The 23,627-nt window shown below is 40.0% G+C and overlaps 1 protein-coding gene across 2 annotated transcripts in view; it reads right to left on the reverse strand.

The window, feature by feature from the left end:
• Positions 1-387: 387 nt before the first annotated feature.
• ODAD2 (outer dynein arm docking complex subunit 2) overlaps positions 388-23,627 on the reverse strand; it is a 166,941-nt gene continuing 143,701 nt past the window's right edge. For both annotated transcript variants that reach the window (XM_045004392.1, XM_045004393.1), the window contains exon 20: positions 388-740. In XM_045004392.1, coding sequence (XP_044860327.1) covers positions 627-740 — 114 coding nt within the window. In that variant the 3' untranslated portion in view covers positions 388-626. The remainder of the gene's footprint in view (positions 741-23,627) is intronic.

Raw genomic sequence — 23,627 nt, forward strand, 5'->3', positions numbered from 1 at the left:
TAACTGTTGAGTTAATCACATGCATTCTCTCTTATATAATTAAATGTTATCTTGTTTGATATTGGTGCTAGTAAGAGGAAATTTGGGATAAACGTGGAATAAGGTCTACAGCTCCAGCTGTTTGCAGGACTTATGTAATACCAGATGTGAAATTGGTGCATCTGTAGTCAGTCCTCTCTTGTGGATTGCAAGTGATCAAACAGGCAAAACCATAATGACAGGATGATTAGACAGGTTTAGCAGAAAGGGAATTGCTCAAGACATTCATGAATTACTGTAAGCCACACACACAGTGAAGAAAAATGTATTTATTACAATTTCATCAAATGCAAAACCATATCTTAAATTTGAGAGTTAATGATGTTAACCTGGAACTCATACAATTATTTTAATGTGTTTTAAGTACTTTTTAGATGATATAATAACTGAAAACCTTTTTAAAAGCATACAGAATGAGTACGCTATCAAGTACATTTCCATTCTGAAACACATGTATTTTAATTAGATAGTAGGCTTTAAAAATATCCTCAAATAAATGTTTCTCAAACTTAGGTAGTCCATGTAGTTACATATTCAAATGTCTTGCAGTGTGTAAAACACGGGAGCCAGTAAAACTGGTTGAGGCATCAACCATATTTTGCCTTCTCTGTAGCTAGAGCCAATCTGCGGATGTTTGCTATGCAACCAGCTGCTGCTTCCTGTAGGGTTTCATCTGTAGAGCCCACCATACCCAGTAGAAGCTAGTAAAATAAAATCAGACAGAAAAAATAAAATGGATACACTTAAATTAAATTACTGAATTAAATTTAAAATCATATATACACACATATATTCATATGTATACACACCCTCATATTAACACATTCATATATGCAAATAAGAAAACTTTTTGAATTTTAAATTAAGAAATAATACAAATCTTGTTAGTTCAATTCTTATAAGGAATCCTGACATAATTTCTGTCACATTTGTGACAATTATACTGCTTTTTCTCATCTTGGGTTCTCTCGGATTTTTTTTCTCATTTGCAGAACAATTTTCATTGAAATTACTAAATTTTCTTTGATAAATTGTGAGAACAAATCATATTTGAGATTTTTTATGAAAGTAGCCGTGTGCTCTGTTTTAGATCTTCCTCCTGTGATTGGATCCATGTGGATGAACCCTTGTACCCAAGAAGAACCACACTAACAGTCCACCCATATTCATCTAGTTGAGGGATCCAAATCTTAAAATGTAATTCTTTAGACACGTTTCAAAAAGAAAACAATTTAGAGGCAGATTCTGTCCTTTGCTCAAGTTGAGTAGAACTTTATTCTGTGTAGTCCAATTGTTTTCAATGGAAATTCTCTTTGAATAAGGCACTACTCAAAATAAGAGTGATAAAATTGGGTCTTTACAGATAAAAAAAACATTGTTACATATCAGCAAATGACTGATCATAGTTCTATTTTCTTATTTTTAATGTATTACAAGTCAGTGATGCAACTGAATAAGCCATATACACTGGAAACAGAAGACTCTTGCTTAGCTCAAATTAGCTCCACATAATCTTTGGATTTCTGGAAATTTGCCAATCTTAATGTGAGTTCAGGTATTTTGAAACACAGACAGCTCTAATTAAACCCCCTACTTTCAATCTGCAATACTTAGGATTCTGTATTCACCCAAACAATGTTGAGTCAAACCACAAAGAAATCTGTTATCACTCAACTCCAGTGCATATTTTTCATACAGCTAAAATATTACATAAAATTATGAACTGCTAAATATAAAAGCATAAATTGAATGCAGATATCAAATTCATATGCTACCTTTCTCTAACCTTCCAGCAGTTGTAAGGCATGGGTCACAGCTGCACACATATGGCATTTGCTTACGAAGATCAAAGCATTTTATACTTAAGGAAGTATTTGTGTTAGACTAATGTACAGAATAAGCTTCTTGCCAGTCACTTTTCACCCCTCGACCCCTATAAGTAACTTATGAAAGGCTGCCGTGAGTATGCTTGAATTATGTTTAAAAAAGGCTTTATTTAAATTAAGTGTCAGTAGGGGTTAATTCTTGTGTCAAAGTTTTCACATAACTCCTATCAATTTTAATGGAATTTACATATGTATGAACAGTAGTTCAGAATTCTTAAGGTATGAACACTTCAGAAAGATATATATGTTGTTTATTTGCTCAGAAACAGTTAAAATTGATGGAAAAATTGTATGAGAAAGCTTTGCATCTATACCATACACTCTTATTTTTACCTGTTCCCAAACTATGGGCCTGATCCAGCTGTCAGTAAAGTCATCTGAAGCATTGCCATTTATTTCAATGGGAGCAAGATCAGGCTCTGCATGTGTGTGTGGTGATAAAACTGCATTCTGTAGTACAAAACCAGAATGCATTTCTTATAAGACAGCTTAAATGAGGCAGTTTTTAAAAAAATGGTGTTGATAAAGAAATGTCTTCCTTACTAATTACAATATATCCCCTATTAATTTTTTTTCTTCAGTAAGTCATAATTGTGATCAACTTTAACTATCAAAATAAAAAGAGTTCCCTTGGACATGCCACAACTTTTTTTGTGACACTTATAGAGTAAAGGTATACGTATTTCATGTGTCTGATTCCAAACCAAAAATATGCATGTATGTACTGTACATATGGTGATTTTGGTAAATTTGGAACAAAGAAACCATATACTTTATGGCATCCGACGAAGTGGGTATTCACCCAGGAAAGCTCATGCTGCAAAACGTCTGTTAGTCTATAAGGTGCCACAGGATTCTTTGCTGCTTTTACATATACTTTATGTAATTACAGTCTAATAATATATGGAGATATACTTATCTCATAGAGCTGGAAGGGACCCTGAAAAGTCATCAAGTCCAGCCCTCTGCCTTTACTAGCAGGACCAAGTACTGATTTTGCTCTAGATCTCTAAGTAGCCCCCTGAAGAATTGAACTCACAACCCTGGGTTTAGCAGGCCAATTCTCAAACCACTGAGCTATCTCTCCTCCATGATGCAACTGAATAAGTCATATACACTGAAAATATATAAAAATGTGCTTCCCCTATAGCCCCTCAGCTCCATGCAATTTATTTTTTCCTTCAGCCACTCACTTGTTTCTGAGTACACACGATTTTTTTAAAATGCACACTATTTTGTTACTTGATTATAAGATCAGTAATAAATACTATAAACATCATTTTTATAAACCTATTCAGTGATACTGTCCCCCATAAAAACATCTGCCTGGTTCTACTGAAGTCAATGGGAGTTTTATTTCTGACTTTGACAGGGCAAGGATCAATTCACTTCCCAATTTGCTGTTCTTCCAAATCATCAACAAATGGTGACATACGTGCAGAACTGCCACTGTATAGACAAACCCTATATACCGGGCTGTGTTCTATCTTCATAGTGTGTATAGGGAGAAGTAATCCTGCCACCACAGGCCACTATGGTAGCCCTCCATAGGGGTGGAGGATACATAGCAGCAGAACGTCTAGTTCTTTCTCTCCCTCATCCTACTCTCAGAGTCACTTCAGAGGTGACCAGCACACAACCCAGAATGTCTCAATTTAGGTATCTAATGACATAATTTGGCACTTAACTTTGAGGATTTTAGCTAAGTGTTGTTGTTACTATCTTTGCCTCATGTGAAAAAAAATGTATCCCTTTGTTGCATGGTAACAAGATCATAGGTCATTGCTGTCCTGACTGCCATTTTTCAGTGGAAGAGTAAATTGTTTCACAGGGTTAGTTCAATTCACTTGTGATTTGGGGTGTTCTAGTCACAATATTACACACATTTGGACAAGTCCAAGAAGACTTTTTGGGCTTCCAAGTCACCAATGCAACATAACTTGTCTTTTTTTTCAGATGCAATGCCCTTGAACTTCATGAATCCTTTCTCTTTACTGTTCAGGTATTGTTTTCTGACACATGTAAATGTTAACATATGTCAGAGGCTGCAAAGAGGCAGGTGGTATAAATGTGTCTGTCTGGCTTGTAAGAGGCACTTTCCACAAAAAGAGAAGGCAATTTCAATATTATATAGATTCCATTTTTGTTGGCTGATATTTATATTCTAAGGCAAAGGTCCAAGCAAATTTGGCATAGGTAGCATATCATACCAGCAAATAAGCACAAACATAAGATGTTTGGAGATCAGACACATTGTGCACATCATATATGGGCTCTAAAAGCAAGAATAATTCACAGCCTCAATTATCCAAATGGTCATAGCAATAGAGAAGATTTTGCTATTGCTAGCCCAGTTTTAAAATAATACAAGATTCCAAGGCTGCATAATGGGAAATTACTTGCCTTGTAATTCTGCTAATCTGAAGATATTCTTACAGGATTCTGACTGCTGAGTCTTGTGCTCTCTAGCACAAGACAGGCATAAAGCTCTAAGGTTTTTGGTCCCTAGTGTGGCAATAATGGGTCAGGGTGTAAGCCACAGCATCTCTGTTGGTAACTGTGCATCATCAAAGACTCTAATTGCCCTCAAGCAAAAAGCAAAGGCTCCTCAAAGAAAGTCTTAGCCAATCACAAAACAAACTGATTGATAAATTATTTCCTCAAATAGACCAATACAAACATCAAATTGTAAAGATATACACCACTTCTAAAGATTGCCCTCTAAACTCTGAGGAGAAATGTGCTTGTGAATGAGAATTCTGCAGAGGTGATATCTTCAGGGAAGCAGTTACAAAGCTCAAGTAATTCTCTTTTCTCTGAAGATACCATGTTGGCAGAATTCTCACCCCTGGAGGCTAAGTAGCTCAGGGGATATCATAACAGAAAAAATGCAAACATAAGCACTGATACACTAGTAAACCATTCATCCAAAAATATCTTGGTACCTAAGATCAAGGTTCTGGAACACGGTAGTGTATATTCACCTTCTTTGCTCTGGCCATGGCCATCTCAGCTACCAAAGTCTTGTGTGGGCAGTGGGAGACACGGGAGGCAGCATTTTCAGGGAGAATATACTTTATCTTGGTGTCACCTTTCAGAAGGGGGTAGCTGTGAAGTGTTTGCCATATATTCTTCAGCTGATCCAAAACAGCATGCAAGGGCACAACAGCCGTACTGGACAAGGGTTTCATGGCCGAGGTAAAACAGATACTTAAGAGACCACCATATCCAACAGTTCAGCTTACTGAGAATGTGAAAGACAAATAGACCCTCTAACAATAGAATGAAGAAGTCTCTACACACAGAACATTCAACACCATTCCTTTTCTGTTTCTCTCATTCTTTTTGAACAAATTTATTCAACTTCTTCTAATCTGAAGAAAATATGAGCTACCTCTTTCAATTAAATCTGTTACTAGACAGAGAAAGACTGGGAAGTCAGGGAGAGATCAGATGGAGCCTAGAGTCCTTGAGACCAAAAATGTTTGTTTCGATAAGATTGCTGCTTGTGTCTATCACTTTGGCGATGACATATTTTAGATTGACACAGTGTACCCAACTGGTGTTGGGACTTGCCGCTTTTTTTTTTTTTCAGATTTAGGATTTCATTTCTTTCAAATGTTACAGTTCCTAGAAGATGCTGAATTCCTAGCACTATGATCTTCTAATTGTAAAACACTCCTATTCCAAAAAAGACATTTTACATGCTTTTTCTAAATCTAACCTAAAAGAAAAAAATACTTTAAATAAAAGCATATGGGAGAAACTTATCCAAAAAGTATCAGTCTGGATCCAGCCAACATTTTGTAACTTTCAACAATATACTGCACACTGGAAAATTTTAAAGCACCTAGCTTTGAGTGTTATGTTACACATATAATGTATCCTTATGAAAATATTTCTCATACAATTAAATTATAAATAATACAACATACTGTACAATCAAAACATGAGGTTAAGCTCAGTCACTGTTTCAATTTTACTAAAATCCAAGCCGATTTCCATCTCCAACTGAGCAAAAGGATAAGACAATGTTGGCCATACCCATACTGCTGAAAAAGGCATTGTCCCAGATTCTGCAGTACTGTATGCTCATTTTGCTCTGCTCAGGTGGCACAAAATGGATGGATTCCAGCTGTAAAAGAATTCCCTTTGTGGAGGGGAACTTCCTGCTGGTGTAAATCTGGCAGCTGGAGAGAAGCCAGTTCTTGTTCCAGCCACCCTCCCATCACAGCACAGAGGGTGTGACAGGGAAGGCAGGGGGCATGGCAGGGGATGGGCAGAACGGAGCTCCATTATGATGATTCTCCATTGGCATAAGGGATCTTAGGGATCTTATCTAGTGGTGTAAATTAGGGCAGCCCTAACTAATGCCCTGACCAGACCAGGCCTATGTTGAGTTGGGGAGCTATAATGCTAGGTTCTAAATGGCTAGTCAAAAGCAAGAAGGAAAGGAATAAGGAAAGACTAAAACAAAAAAGAGAAACCTGGAGACAAAGGAGCCTGCAAATGGGACAGAGGAAGGGAATATGAGAAAGACTATGAGATAGAGAGAAATGACTGGACACAAGGGAGGAGAGAAAGAAATAGCATTCCTGAGGGATCCAACATTGGAAGCCAAGTAAGCTGTGTCTGATTGTCTAGCAATAAGATGTGATCTATTTAATTACAATAAACATTTTCATTACATTTTAATTGATTTTCTGTTAAAATAGATATTTTAGTTTAGAAGTTTTTATTTTGTGAAATTTCATGACTATCATTTTCCCAATCTCCCTGTCCTCATCCTGTTTATTTCATCCATCTGTCGCATCCTGTCTGATACCTCAGATGTAAAATCTCTGGGACAAGTACAATGGGACTGGAGTTCCTCAAGGAAATACTATAAATAAATAAACAATCAAACAAATAAATAAATAATATTAAAGCAGTATCCAGAATCCCAAATCAGGTTCAAGGTTCCATTGTTCTAAGTTCTACACAAACACACACAGGTCCCTGACCTGATGAGCTTACAATCAAAGAAGATAAGCAATATACCAAGGGCATATGGGGAGGATACTATCAAATATATAAAGTATTTATACATATATATACTTTCATGTTTTTAATGTTGTAAATGGACTAAGTAAGAGTAATCTATCCTCCACTCTCCCTACCCATTATCAATTGCCTAATTCCTTATAGCATTATGAGGCAGATCAGGGATGATGGGCAGGATGAAATGAAGTAGAGAGATGCTTGTTTCAGAATCTGACAAATGGGCAAATGAAGCTGGAGAATCACTGACAGTGCAGAGAGGTGGGGAGCAAATGTAAAACAAAATATAAAAATACTAAAAGTTTGTAAACTTCTTGAATACTTTAAAATATAGGAACTTTTAAGATTCTCCCATTTTATGTTGTAATTCGTATGTTTTCAAGGAACATTTTCACAAATGTAAAATGGGGATCTTATTGGATATACTCATATAGCACACAAGTATGAACTGTACCTGAATATAATTAATATTAAAACAGATTATTAATCTTTGTTTATCATATATGAAAACATGTAACAATAATTGGCTGTAAGAGGTTTGGTGCAATATTTAGAAAGAATTCTATCATCAAGAACATTCCAATGTACTAAGAGTCTTATGGGATTTGAAATTCATCCTACAAAAAGCAATAGGCAGATCTGATAATCCAGAAATGATGAAGCCAAATATCTTATAGCATATTTTTGTTTGGACCATTATCCAATTTTATTTTTATTTCACTGTAGTTTTCAAGAGAAGATTAACATATAAAAAAGGCACTTGGAGAAAGAGAGAGAGAACACAGACAAAAGCTTTTTACAAATGATTGGAAATCCATTTTACAAAGATTAAAACAGGAGCTTAATTAGTCACTGTAGTAACAGACATTTAGAACAGAAAGCCCTTTGCCAGGGATGTTGCTTTTTTTTTTTTTTTTTGGTAATTTAGGTTTGCTTCAGTGATATCCCGAGGACCCACTTTTCCGTTCGTTGCTGTTACCCTCACCCACCTTTCTTCTTTTGATTCCTTTTGCTATTTCACATTTTGTTATACTTTTCTTTTTTTTTAAAAAAATGTCTAGTTCTTTCTATTTTTGTGAGCATGAATTTTACCTTGTTCTCTCTCTACATGGATTACTGTGGGAGTAGTATAGGAAATATGGGAAGGGATTGCCAAGTGGCCTCCCACTTTTCCAAATTTTTGTTAATTTGCTATTAATTTGAAATGTTTTGCCAGTTATTCTATCTATGGTAGTTATCTAAAGATTACGGAGTACAGAAACAGGACAACTGTAAATAAACAACAACTAGTTGCTGCGGACTCACAAAGTTCCTACTCATATTGGGGTCACAGAAATAACAGAAGTCCTAAGAGTAAAGTAGTGTATACACTGACCACAAATAACTCATCTATTGTAGAAAACACACTGACAGTGTCTGTCCTCATTACTGAAGGGTTATGCATGACTTGTCTGTAAGATCCTTGGTTGGGCATGCTTCTGGATTCCCAGTTGTTCCTGGATTCTTGAAATTCACGCTACACAGTGTTGTCCTTGAATGCTACTTTGAACTACAGCAAGCAAACACTATACAGCTTCCAGATTAGAGTCAGATTCTGCCATCCTTCCATCAAGTAGTACCTTACTCTGTGAGGATTCCCCTTGTTTCAAGGTGACAGAATCTGACTGTTACTTAGCAGAGCTAGCTTTAAGGAGTATATTAAATCAATCTTCAAAGTCTGAGCTGGATTCACATTTTCTTTTGAGTTTAATTCAACATGATTTTCATCTCTAAAACTCTACTAGATTGGAGTCCAGGATATCTAAGGATATGTCCCCTCTCTATATACTCAACCATGAAAGCTTAAACCAGTACCATGCTTTTGCTAGTAGTTCTCAGATCTGAATGCCTGGGGATTAGAAGCAGGATGTTCTTATTGGAGAGCCCCATACCCTAGATTTTACTTCTACATTGGTCAAAGAAATCTTAAATCTGTTGGCTTACAGGGCAGAATAAAAGATTCATGTATATTCTCAGGCTTTTGTTTGTATGGATGGCAGTGGTGTATACATCTGATTAATCCCAGGCAAGTATATTTAGGACTGATATTGTTCCGCACATCTTCTGTTTTTAAATTAAGTAAATGTTCTAGAGAATGTTTGGTGCATTGTGTAAAATTAATAATAATTACATTATAAAATCAATATATGAACTCTAGAATCTTCTAATGAAGGAAGACTATTTCAAGACAAAGGAGACTATGTAGATTAAATAATATCAATCTGGAGATTTCTCACATTTGGCTCTCACTATTTGTATATCCAGTAAGCCAAAGCCAACATTTTAACCAAACAACCATTAAACATAAAATCAGCATGAACAGTTTCACCTGTGTGATCACATGTAAGTTCACTATCCCTGTGGATACAATGAACAGCTCCTCTAATCTAGAAAAACACTAATTTGCCTAAGGCCCAAACATGAGAGGGCCATTTAAAGTAATCAGTTATTTGTTCTCTTTCATATTAATATTCTCCTTTGTTTCAGGGACTACCAAAGAGATTTCGCTAACAGCAATTACATCAAACAAGAGAAAAAGAGAAAATATTATACGGCATAATATCTTCTAGAACTTCTCAAACACAGTGACAAATAATATAAACAAAAATATTAAATTTCTGAAATTGAGGTACACACTCAATCCTGATTCCACAGTATTGAATATATCATACTAACATTTACACCAGTTCAGCTCCACTGACATCAACCAAGTTACTGCTAATTTACACTAGTATAAGTAAGAACAAAATCAGGCCAAAAGTATGAAGGGCCCAGCTTCTACAAAGCACTTATGTACTTCTTTAACTCTAAGTACATGAGTAATCCCATCCCTATTCGGAAAAGCACTTATGTATGTGCTTAGCTCCAAACACGTGTTTAAGTCCCACTGACCTCAGATGATTTAATTGGGAATTGGTCCTGCTTTGAGCAGGGGGTTGGACTAGACAACCTCCTGAGGTCCCTTCCAACCTTTATATTCTATGATTCTATGACTACTCATGTGCTTAAGTGCTCTGCTCAGCTGGGGCCCTAGTTCCGATTCTGTCTGCTTTACCGGTCTGATGATTCATTCACTGCTTATTGTCATAGTGTGGTAAAATATGAGTGTTCCCTGCCTAACTAATCCAAAATGTTGATGAATAAAACAAATCATAATCAGACTTTACACCTCATCTTTACTGCTTTTTAATAGAGCAAAAATACTTTAATTTTTTTTAATGGAATATAATCAAGCATAAATAAGGATCTCATGCCTTGACTACCTTGTCCCATGAACGCTATAAATAAGGCTCTGGATATATTAGGATGAACACAATTATAGCTGACCCTATAGTTTTCTAATTCACCAATTTCTTTTTTAGAGTGATCATTCTTATCATTTCTATCTGAATATTTCTGGGTATCACCTGAGATTCAAAAGGCCATATTAACCATTATTTCAAAATTACGTTCAGTTTGTCAGGAGGCCATGGTGTAAGAAACAGTTCCCATATTCAGAGATTTTTAATTTTCCATTTATATTCTACACAGTATAATTTATTAGACGTTCTTTGCAGTTTCACTGATATTGACTACTACTAGCATTTAGCTCAGTAAGTAGATTCCCAGGTAACCATCCTATTAAATAAAACTAAAACAGTACAGCAAATTTTCCCATGCCAAGAAATCACTTCTATAGTGTATCTACTGCAGCTTTCACCAGACCAGAAAGCAAGAGCTCCAAGGTTACTGCAAAACTAGTATCTTGTATGACACACACAGCCAGGGCCGGCTCCAGGCACCAGCGCAGCAAGCAGGTGCTTCGGGCGACCAGCGCAAAGGGGTGGCACGTCTGGGTCTTCGGTGGCAATTCAGCGGCGGGTCCCTCGGTCCCTCTCAGAGGGAAGGACCTGCTGCCGAATTGCCACCAAAGAATGAAGCAGCGGCGGTACAGCTGCCACCGAAGTGCCGCCGATCTCAGCTTTTTTTTTTTTTTTTTGCCGCTTGGGGCGGCAAAAACGCTGGAGCCGGCCCTTCACACAGCTACACTGGTTACTTGTGTAATTCCATTAACTTCAATAGAGTTACAATAAGAAATGTGTTTGACCCATATTGCCTATCCATAAATGAAGCTATTGTGGCAAAAACAGAACATGATTGGCTAAGAAATCTGTAATTCGAGGTCTTTTAAAAAATGCAGCTAGCTTATGTAAATCCATTAAGGACATTTCTGGTTATGTATAATCTTTCCCCCTTTTTAATTAATAGGGACATGCACATGAGACAGGATGCTTGATTTTAAGGGTCCATCTGACCTTGTTCTTTATTCCTTAATAGGTCTTAGTCTATTACAACTGGTTGCTGTGGAGGAATAAAGGAGCAAGAGCGAAAAACTCTCAAAATCAAGAATCTTGTTCTCTTATAAATTTCTCTAGTAATGAAAAAATGGGGCGCGGGGGGGGAAGAGAAAATATATTATGCATAACAAATTTTTCATAGCATGGACATCTTAATAGAAAAAATTTCTCACTTTCCTGACTATTTGCAATTACAGAGACCACCACACTCACATTTGCGATCAATTAACATCTCCATGGCTTTCCAAAGAAAATCAATTGGGAAAGCACTTAAAATATTTTATGTATCTTCTAATGTGGATTAGCAGGTGGAACCAAGGACAAGGAGTCACCACCATGCATATGACTAGTCAGCTCCCCAAGGACCCCAACCTAATAGCTTTCTTTGACAGGGTAACAAGCCTTGTGGATAGGGGGAAAGTGGTAGATGTGGTATATCTTGACTTTAGTAAGGTTTTGATACTATCTTGCATGACCTTCTCATAAACAAACTAGGGAAATATTACCTAGATTGAGCTACTATAAGGTGGGTGCATAACTGTTGGAAAACCATTCCCAGAGAGTAGTTATCAGTGGTTCATAGGCTAACTGGAAAGGTATATTAAGTGGGGTCCCACAGGGATCAGTTCTGGGTCTGGTTCTTTCCAATATCTTCATCAATGATTTAGATAATGGCATAGAGAGTACATCTATAACGTTTGTAGATGATACCAAGATGGGAGGACTTGCAAGTGCTTTGTAGGATAGCATTAAAATCCAAAACGATCTCAACAAACTGGAGAAATGGTCTGAAGTAAATAGGATGAAATTCAATAAGGACAAATGCAAAGCACTCCACTTAGGAAGGAACAACAAGTTGCACACATACAAAATGGGAAATGACTGCCTAGGAAGGAGTACTGCAGAAAAAGTCTGGGGGTCATAGTGGATCGCAAGTTAAATATGAGTCAACAGTGTAATGCTCTTGCAAAAAAAGCAAACATCATTCTGGGATGTATTAGCAGGAATGTTGTAAGCAAGACACAAGAAATAATTCTTCCACTCTACTCCGTGCTGATTAGGCCTCAACTGGAGTTCTGTGTCCAGTTCTGGGCACCACATTTCATGAAAGATGTGGACAAATTGGAGAAAGTCTACAGAAGAGTAAAAAAATGATTAAAGGTCTAGAAAACATGACCCATGAGGGAAGACTGAAAAAATTGGATTTGTTTAGTCTGGAAAAGAGAAGACTGAGGGGGGACATGATAACAGTTTTCAAGTACATAAAAGATTGTTACAAGGAAGAGGGAGAACAATTTTTCTCTTTAACTTCTGAGGATAGGACCAGAAACAATGAGCTTAAATTGCAGCAAGAGCAGTTTTGGTTGGAAATTAGGAAAAACTTCTTAACTGTCAGGGTGGTTAAGCACTGGAATAACTTGCCTAGGGAGGTTGTGGAATTTCCGTCATTGGAGACTTTTAACACTTGTCAGGGATGGTCAAGATAGTACTTAGTCCTGCCTTGAGTACAGGGGACTGGACTAGAAGCCCTCTAGAGGTCCCTCCCAGTCCTATGATTTTATGATTCAAAGTGATCCAGTGATCAGAATTAAACTTTTACATGGGGTACTGACTGGTTTATAATAATGGCCTCCTTTTCACAGATGAATACTAAGGAAAAATGAGGCATTTGTTGAAAATAAATGTAAATGCAAAGTCCATGAAGCCAATTCATTTTTAGTTTAACACCACTAAGGTCAACTGAGTTACACCAGAAATGATTCTAGCCCCAGACATTTATTTTTACTCATGACAACATTCTGTTGCTATCAAATGGTTAAAAAATAAATAGAATTTGAAACTGAAATATTTTTATTTAAGAAACTGACAATTACTCAGTGACCTTTTATTAAAAATATAGTCAGACTGGAACGTTAGAGAATATATCTTAGTTGCTAAATCAATCAAAAACTGCTCATTCACAGTCTACATTTTGGCTGAAGGATTTTTGCTGGAATTGTTATTTTTGTTTGTTTTTTTGTTTTTAACCTTTATGGATAAATAAAAGTCAGACATCCTGTAATTGGAATTCATTTGGTAAAATACACTATTTAGAGCACATTACAATCTTATAATATCAAAGAGATCAATGTGCCAAGAAAAAAAGAAAAATTAAATATACAACTCTTTTGACATTTTTGAAGGTCAGATTGAATGAAAGAGCCTACAAAATGTTTTTCTTTCAAAGGTGGCCTCCAAAGGAAAAAAAATGGGTTTACAGTCTTTTTTTGCTTCCTTATGATCCATAAACTAATACTTTAAAGGTGGGATTTGGTTTTAATTTATTTATTTATTCATTGCTTGTTTTGAACATTAAAAATTCAGGTTCTGCCTACTCTGAAAGAGTTCATCGATGGCTGGAAAACTAAGTTTATGACAGCAGCCAAACAAACAAAGTGAATCCAGAACTGAGAGGGCAAGTGATTTATTTCATACTGTCTAGAAACTCTGTTTGTTTTTGTTAGTATCTATTTAACTAAAGCATTAGAAGTAAATTTTCTCTTTGTTGGTGATTCAACACTCTCTCCAACTCAATCGAAATGTCAATGTATTGTCTATGCTACAGCAGCGACAGGTGCACAGCTATGGCACTGCAGCTGTGCTACTGTAGCACCATAGTATAGATACTGCTGACATTAATGGAAGGGTTTTTTCCATCACTGTAGTTGATCCACCCACCCAAGAGGTGGTAGCTAGCTCAGTGAAGGAATTCTTCCGTTGATCTAACTGCATCTACAGTGGGGATGAAGTTGACCTAACTATGCCACATAGGGCATGACATTTTTCACAGTCCTTGGAGATGTATCTAGGTGAACCTAATTTTTAGGTGTCATCCAACTATTAATAAGTTGAGAAGCATCAGCATTAGTCCAATGTGCTCATGGTAACCTTCAGAATGTTGTGATTTAGTGAACACAATCTGTGTGTGAGAGAGTTTAATGTTTTAGTGAATATAAAGTGTACTTGGGAGTGTTAGAAACTTATAACAAAGGTTATGTAATGAAAATAATTACCATACAGACTTATTATGAGATAAAACCTTTACTTGTGACTAAAGCACAAAGGCTGTATAGAATAAAAACACCATCCAGCTCACACAATCTACATCTGTGCAAGGCAAAGTACTTGAGATTTGCATTCACTTCCATAGAGAGGAGCTGGACAGACATTTTGTTAAATCTACCCCTAAGGGCCCTATCCAGCCCCAGATTGCTTGAGTGGCTGCTGGACTTTGGAAGTTTTATGAGACCAAAATTCTGTAAAGGCACTGCATGGCCTGAAAACAAGCAATATCACTTTCCTGACCGCTTTGTGCTAGCTAAGTGAAACACAAAGGGTCCAACCTGCTTCCTGCCTTACCTCTCTAAAGACTTTTACTGGGGGATGAATTAAGAACTTATTGATAAAAGGGAAGGCCTCCCATTCTCAGTTGATTAAAGCAAAAGCCGCTCCTATAATTTTCACATTCAGTGATTCGATTAGATAGGTGCCCTCTTCATCCCAAAAATCAAGGGTTTTTTTGTTTGTTTTTTGTTTTAAGAAAAGAAAACCATCCATTAGTGGGAAGTATTGAATTGTGAAACAGTAGGACGGGGAGAGAAAGGAAGTATTAGTGTGTGTTTACACACGGTTTTTATGCTGCTTTCACTATAATAGTTTAGAAACCTTTATAGTGAAAGCAGTAATAATGTGGACATTATATAAAAGTGCTTCAATCCCCATGTGGCTCAGTTTCACAAAGTTATAGAAATAAATGATACTTATATAAGCACTTTTATAATGGTATAACTGCATCTATATCAGGAAGTTGTAACCCTTATGGTAAAGAGGTACAAAAACTGTATGCAGACCAGACCTTACCAACACAGTGGAAGTATGAAGTCTAACTTCTGAGAAACAAGACATGTAATCATATAATCTTTATATGACACACAGAGGCTACATCTAAACTACACATTACTTTTGGTGGCACATTGATATATGTAGTTACATGCCACAGTGAAAAGCAAGCCGTGTCCACACTGCAGTGTGTAGCTACATCAGTGAAAGGCTCTCGCAGAGGTGAGGGAGCGAGAAAAGGTTTCAGCAGCTTCCTGCTACTGGGGCCTTTCACAGTGGTGAGAAAAGGCTCCAGCAGGGGATGAGTAGTGAGGAAAGGCTCCCCCCTGTCAGAGCCTTTCCCCACTGCTGGAGTCTTTCCCTGATGTGGGGAAAGGCTCCAAAAACAGGGAGCTCGTGGAGCCTTTCCCCACTGCCTCCCTGCTGCTGAAACCTTTTCCTGCTGCTGGAGTCATTCCCTGCAGTGGAGAAAGGCTCCAGCAGTGGGACACTACAGTGCAAAATGGCAGTGTAGAGGGGAAGGCATCATTTCAGCAAGTAGAGAGCCATGTAGTGTATGCATTTGAGTACATACCCACACTCTTCAGGTGTGTCTTTACTCGCCTAAGCTGGGTCTCACCACCGCTATTTACACCCATTCTAAGAGGTATGTACATAGGTATGTACACTAAACAGGCTAACAAAAGATGTGTAAGCAGGGTCTGAATGAGCTCTCCCCTGACATCTAGTGATTAACAGGGGGGAAGGACTTCAGGAGTCATTTGTCTATTTGCATAGTCACACCCACTCTGCCTAGATATTCAGCAGACAGAGCTGCTATGCAAAGTGATCAATTTTGGCTGTTTTGGGTTAAGTATTGAGTGCAGAGGTAATTAAATATTGTATGAGTACAGGGCTGCAGGACTATGCTTGGCTTGCCTTGATTGAGGGGTTCACCCTACTTTAACCTCATTAAATGGTCTAGGAAGTCACATGACCATCCCCCGTCTCTAGTGTTTGAGAGAACTGACTAGACTTACTTGAGAGTCCTGGTTCTTTCTCAGTGATCAGTAGAGCTAAGCTCACTAATAAGCTGATCTAAAGGTGTTGACCCTTAGATCTGGTTCAGGGACAGTGTTGTGGTGAATGCAGAAGGGGTAGTAGCGGAGAGGTTCCCCACTACCCAGTGAAATCACTAAAGAGCTGAAATCACTGAGAACTAGACTAAGTGGTGGCATCTCAGAACACAACATCACAGCAAGAGTTGGCAGTTATGGTGGCAGCTGTGAGCAGTGGCAGTGATGGTGCCAATGACAGTGGCAGTGACAAGCAGCAACACAGACAGTGATAGGCAGTGGCAGTGACAAGCAGTGGCAGTGACAAGCAGTGGCAGAGGCTGTGACAGCAACAAACAGTGGCAGTGGCAAGCAGTGGCAGCGACAGCAGCAGAGACAGCAACAAACGCTGGCAGACGCGTCACTCAACCACCCTCTCTTTAGGGTGGGAGGCGAACCCACCCAAACACATCCCTGGACTTTGGCAAAATTGCTGACTTCAGACAACAAACTGTGAGTGGGGTGCAGTGGAGGGAAAAAGGGAGTGGCATGTTAAAGAAACATTCCTCCCTTGGATTTTCACCCTGCAGGATGGGAAATCAAGAAAAAGGACACTGCCCAAGATACTGTGGGGCGGATGTTTTACTTATTGGTTGCATACTTTCAAGTCATTGTTGCAGCATTTTCCCAAATTAGTGCTGTGTTTCCTTCTGTTAATAAAAGTTTGCTTTTGTTAAACCCCATCTCAGTGCTTGCGAGTGGGGAAATATTGCTCTTAGAGGTGCCCAGGGGTGGTGTTTAGTTTTCCCAGATTACTGTTTGGGGGCTCGAGCTAGTTCTGTTTTGTACTGTTAAGAGGATCCCCTAGATACTGAATCTGATCCTTGTTGCTGCCTACAGCACCTGGCAGATGGATTACAAAAGTGTGCACTGTAGACACCCCAACACATTCACATATGCAGAGAAAAAGATAAAAACAGAGACAGAGACCAATACACGAGGACCCTCTGGCTGAAGGATGCATCTACAGAAGCTAAAAGATTCAGTGTCAACATTCTGATCTCAGCTGTAACTACTTAGTACCATTCCAGCAGCACAAAACAGCTGGGAATCTGGCTTAAATGACTACCTGAAAATTCCATTTGCATACTGAAACTCCCCAGCTGGTATAGGGGCATTGTTGCCAGCATAGTGGGCATTTTCAGGTGAAATGAGGTGTGCCTGGGGCACCTCTGTGGTCTAGCTATTGCAACATGGGAAGCCAGGCCAAAGGCAGAGCAGCTCTCCCAAGTGTGAATACATTTTCCTTTTCATCCTGGCTCAAATAAGGAAAACACTTAAGGACATACATAGCCTTAGTGAAGTCAATGGGACTTAAGCATGTGCTTATGGGTTTTTTTAAATTGAGGCATCTGTCAGGATTGATTGTTCTTGAGTATGCCTGTAACTTACTGGAAAACTGAACAGAATACCAGGCTTTTTCCCCTAGGGAAGTCAAGACCCATTTGAGGACAAAGAGATATTAAGACAATTTTTGTTCTTAATTGTTAATTCTTTGAGAGGACAGAAAGTAAAGAGAGGTTCTGTTTCTCAGATGATGAAATTCAGGACTAGAGAGGTTAACAGAAACAGATAAAGCTGTCAGTGGGCAAAGCCAAAATTAGAAGTCAAGTATGCCTGGTTTCCAGGTCTGTACACATTCCACTAGATGATGATGCCCAGTTGAACCTGGTTGGACCCATTTATCTTTTATCCTGGGGTTCATGCAAAGGAGTTACTCCAACCCTATGGTTGCAGGAATTCCTTCAGGCTGCACAGGTGCAATACATAGAGAGAAAAAGAGCATACAGAGATAAGTCCAGTTTACTGAGCTGCAGTTCCTGCAAGGCAAGGTGGGAGCACATTTATGTGAGCCCTCTTCCTCAAGCTGATTTGTAGTTTCATGCCATGCAGACTTCCCCCCGCCACTTTTTTGACTTAATTTTTCCCATGGATAAAATGGTTTCTTCATAAAGTCCGCTTCCACGCAGCCTTCTGGTTTTCCAGTTTTGGACTATGGATATTTTTTGCTGTATTGGGCCCTACATTTAGAAGTTAACTCAGGAGAACACAACACTGGCCAGTGTTCTATTAATTTAACATTATCTTTTCCTTTAAATGACCACGCTCCTCACTTCACAAATAAAACCAACACAAACTTTGAATTCTTATACCGATTAGCAGTTAGTAAGTATGACAAAATGGTTATCCTTGGAAACAACAGCAAAATGAAAGAAAATGAAATTTACAGACTTTCAATAATCAAAGGAACAAAGTGTTATAAAATATTTGGATACCTTTTAATATTTATTGTTAAAAAAATACTATTGCAACAGTGATTCAGAGTCTAATCCAGTGCCTACTGAAGTCAAATGACAAAAATCTCATTGACTTCAATGAGAGTTTACACCTCATTTTGCCTAAAATATGTGGGACTGAGAGGTGTCTTTTAGGAGATAGATTTTTAAAACTAGAACTCATCTGTTGATAGTCCACATGTACAAAAAGTGTGGGGAGGGATAGCTCAGTGGTTTGAGCATTGGTCTGCTAAACACAGGGTTGTGAGCTCAATCCTTGAGGGGACCACTTAGGGATCTGGGGCAAAAATTGGTCCTGCTAGTAAAGGCAGGGGGCTGGACTCCATGACCTTTCAAGGTGCCTTCCAGTTCTAGGAGATTGGTATATCTCCAATTATTACCTTTTTTTTTATTACCTTTATTCACCACCTGCACCTTACACGTGAACCAACCAGACATGCTGTATTACTATAAAAATACTGCTGCGGGGTGTTTGATGTAGACACATCCAAAGACAATGATGACTAAGTGTTTGAAACCTATTTTTAACTAAAAACTGATTGATCCTGCAGAGAGAAAAAAGGAATTTCAGAAGATGATGTTAATAAATGCATATTTTGGTACATTAAGACTCCTGAGTGCTAATTCAAGAACTATTTACTTATGCACATAAGAGTTGCTGTATTCAAAGGAAAATAGATCAAATTTTCACTGAATACCAAGAAGAGTTATTCATGAAGTCTGAAACACCATTATTGTTGTTATTATTATTATTTCTTATGTTCAGCTTCTGTGAATAGCTGCTTATACAAGGAAACTATTTTTGGTCAGCTGAATGCCAAAAATAGTTATCTGGCATTCTGCCCTTGTGTATTAAGCCCAATATCAGCCAATTAAGAAAATTAATTTTATTCATTTTAAAATTTAATTGTATATACCATTATATATAAAAATAAACAGCATCCCAATAGTATTTTTCTTTTTTATTACTGTCAAATTAAAAAGAAATATTTCACAAAGATCAGACTGTGCAAGGAACTAAACAATTGCAAGAAGTTGCTCTGTATTTCTGTGGTTTGGAAAAAATGCCAAGTCGGAAGGAAAAGACATTCCCTGCATTTTCTAAAGCAAGATAAATACAGAAAAGAAATATAGATGAAAGATGGAACTGCTATCTATGGACTCTGCCAGATTCCTTGGCTTTTTGGCACACCTATTGAAGCTGGCAGACTTAGCCAGTAGCAATCTTTTCCATTAAAAGGAGCAGCATATATTTTGGTCTAACATACTTTGTTTGTGCATTTTTAACCTTCAAAAATGTCTATTGAAATTTTTTTTAATGATTCCTTCTGCACAGTTGGCTGTAGCTCCACTTATTTGAAACGGCTCATTTATCACTAAAAGAGCTGCAGGGCATAGCTACTGTTGAACAGCTCCAACAAACCTACAGTTTAGTGGGACAAGCTTCTTTTTATAAGACTAAAAGTTGTTTAGAATGTGCCAAGAGAAGCTTTATGCCAGCCTCAAGGTTTGTTATCCAAACGTTACTAAATTAGAGGTCTCCTGAAGCACACAGTTCAGGCAAAGATAAGCTGATCTCCCTTGCTGCTGCTGTTTTTTCCCATCTGGGATCAGACAGACTTTAACAGAGACTTTCTAGATATCCCAAACTTTAGTAACGTGATAATTTTTAGAAATTAACTCCAGTCAAGGTCTAATTTACACTGAACCAAAACCTTTATGATTTCTGGCAATGATGCAATAGCAAAAAATTGTGGTAAAGGAATGCTTGATCTGAAGGCAGAGGCTGCTGTTTCCTTAATGGAGTTGGATCTTTAAGGAAAATGTTTCAACCTGGTGGCTTTTAAACAGAATGCAGATTGCAGTGATTTACGGTTGTCAAGTTTCAGTAGTCCTTCCTAAACAATACAAAATATGCAAGTATGGGGGTTGGTTTATGGAGCCTCTTTTCTCTGAAATTCTCGAGTTCAATTTGATTGATGTTTGCTGGCTTGTAAATAGCAAAGGAATTGGACAGACTTTCTGCAGCTGACAGACATGCAGCAATTTTGCCATCTAGTGCCTTATTTTTTGTCCAAGTACTGTAACAATTAATTTATAACAAGTAACAGGCATCAGCTTGGTGTATGTGCCAGCCATGCACTGCACCTCCAGCCTAAACTGTGGAGCCAACATGGAGCCAACAATGACAATTACAAAAGTAGGTTCTTCCATATGTTAAGTTGAAAATAACATTCTAAAGATACACACTTTGGTAAAGAAATATGTGCTGTGTAGTTACATATATTTAAATGGAAATACTTTGCATCAATTTAAAAAATATCTTTTCTTAAACTATAGCTGATAGTGTTAAATAAAAACCGGTTACCTACCTTTTCGTAACTGTTGTTCTTTGAGATGTGTTGTTCACGTCCATTCCACATTAGGTGAGCATGCGCCGCGTGTATGAGCGCCGGAAACTTTTCCCTTAGTGGTACCCGGCGGGCCAGCGGGGCCCCCGTCTGAGCAGCACCACTGCACTATGCATATATATACCCCTGCTGGCCCAACCATCTCCAGTTCCTTCTTGCCGGCGACTCCGACAGAGGGGTAGGAGGCGGGTGGTGAAATGGACGTGAACAACACATCTTGAAGAACAACAGTTACGAAAAGGTAGGTAACCATTTTTTCTTCTTTGAGTGCTTGTTCATGTCCATTCCACATTAGGTGAATCACAAGCTTACCTTCGGAGGAGGGTCGGAGTCACGGAGCAATTGATCGGAGGACCGCCACGCCAACCACTGCATCTTCTTGGGTCTGCTGGTTGACCGTGTAGTGGGTTGTAAAGGTATGCACCGATGACCAGGTAGCTGCCCTGCAGATCTCCTGGACCAGGACCTGTGCCCGGAAAGCCGCTGAAGCTGCTTACGCCCTGGTCAAGTGGGCCGTGACAGCCGGGGCCGGAACACCTGCTAGGTCATAACTTGCCTGAATGCAGTCCATAATCCAGGAGGAGATTCACTGCGCTGACACCGGGAGGCCTGTCATCCTTTCCGCCACGGCCACGAACAGCTGCATGGATTTATGAAAGGGCTTAGTGCACTCCAAGAGGAACGCCAGCGCTCGGTGGACATCCAGGGAGTGCAGAATGCAGTGACTCGGGTCCGCATGGGGTTTGGGACAAAACACCGGCAGACAAATGTCCTGGCCTAGATGGAATTGTGAGATCACCTTTGGGAGGAACTTGGGGTGTGGGCGGAGCTGCACCTTGTCTTTATGAAACACTGTCTATGCCCTCAGCTCAGATACCCTTCTGGCAGAGGTAACGCCCACCAGGAATGCCACCTTCCAGGAAAGGTGGAGGAGGGAGCAGGTAGCAAGGGGCTCGAACGGGGGCCCTATGAGCTTAGAAAGGACTAAGTTGAGATTCCATAGGGGAACTGGGGGGTGTGAGTAAGGGAACACCCTCTCCAGTCCTTTAAGGAACTGCCCCACCATTGGGTGGGAGAACACTGAGCCCCCTGAAAGCCCCGGGTGGAAGGCGGAGATGGCCGCCAGATGCACCCTGATCAAGGACGGGGCCAGCTCCTGCTGCTTGAGGTGCAGTAGGTACTCTAGAATGGTGGGCACCGAAGCCTGGCGTGGCTGGACCTGTTGGGGCCCACACCAGCATGAGAACCTTTTCCACTTGGCCAGGTAAGTCTCCCTGGTAGAGGGCTTCCTACTATCAAGTAGAACCTGCTGCACAGGGAGGGAGCACTGGCTCTCCAAAGCGTTCAGCCACAGAGCTTCCATGCCGTCAGATGCAGTGATTGCAGGTCGGGATACAGGATCCACACTCTGTCCTGCGTGATGAGGTCCCGGTGTAGGGGCAAGGTTACCAGGGCTTCCACCAATAGCTCCAGGAGCGTGGTGAACCAGTATTGGCAGGGCCAGGCCAGGGCGATGAGGATGACTGCCGCCCCATCCCTGCACACCTTGAATAGGACCTTGTGCACCAGAGGAAGTGGGGGGAAGGCTATTTTAATTCCCCTCCCCATGGGATCGCAAATGTGTCTGCTATTGAGCCCGGGCTGCGGCCCTGGAACAAGCAGAACTGCGTTGCCCCTGGCGGCAAACAGGTCTACCCAGGGAAACCGCCACTTGTGGAAGAGTGAATACACGACGTCCACTTTGAGTGTCCACTCGTGCATGCGGTACGACCTGCTGAGGTGGTCCACTAGTTCGTTCCACACTCCCAGGAGATGTGACCCCTTGAGGTGAATGGCGTGGGCTATGCAGAAGTTCCAGAGGAGGAGAATCTCGTGGCAGAGCAGCAAGGAGTGGGCTCCACCCTGCTTGTTTATGTAAAACATGGCGGTCATGTTGTCCATCAGAACTGTCATGTTGTCCATCAGAAGAGTCCGGTGCCGCCCCAGGGTCAGCTGTCTGGGCCCAAGCTGGAAGCCGGACTCGGTGCTGGTTTCTCCGGTCTCTCACTCAGCGACGGCGCAGGCAGTCTGGATGCCGTAGCTTCCTGCATGGAGGAGCGTCGGTGCGGGGACTGGGACCGGTGCACTGAGTAGCTGGCCCTGGAGGGAGCCTCTTGTTGCTGGTGGTGGGCCCAAGGGGTCCAGAAGGGATAGTGTCCCGGTGGTGCCTACTTTGGGGTTGCCATCCAGCCAAGTGTTCTCTGCTGTCCAGTGCCTGGTGCAGGTAACTGTACCGGCCTGAGTCAGAGCTGGATTCTGGCAACGCCAAGCGTGAAGGTCATGGCGGTGCCGTCAATCTGTGCTGGCAAGAGGTCAATGAGCAGCTTCTTGCCAATCGGGAACGGGACCGATACCGCTGCTCGCGGGACTGGGACCAGTATCAGTGCTCCCGAGACCTGTGACTTCTGGAAGCCTTCGGCGATGGTTGGCCCGCCTTCTCCTGGTGCCGGTCTCTGGAGGGTGTCAGAGAGCGTCGGGTCCCTTGCACCAACCCTGTGCGCTGACTCGCCTCCGGTACTGAGGCTTCCCTCTGCATCAGGGGTAACTGAGAGTCCGCAGACTCGAT

Source organism: Mauremys mutica, chromosome 2 (assembly GCF_020497125.1).
Source record: "Mauremys mutica isolate MM-2020 ecotype Southern chromosome 2, ASM2049712v1, whole genome shotgun sequence".
Classification (NCBI taxonomy): Eukaryota; Metazoa; Chordata; order Testudines; family Geoemydidae; genus Mauremys; species Mauremys mutica.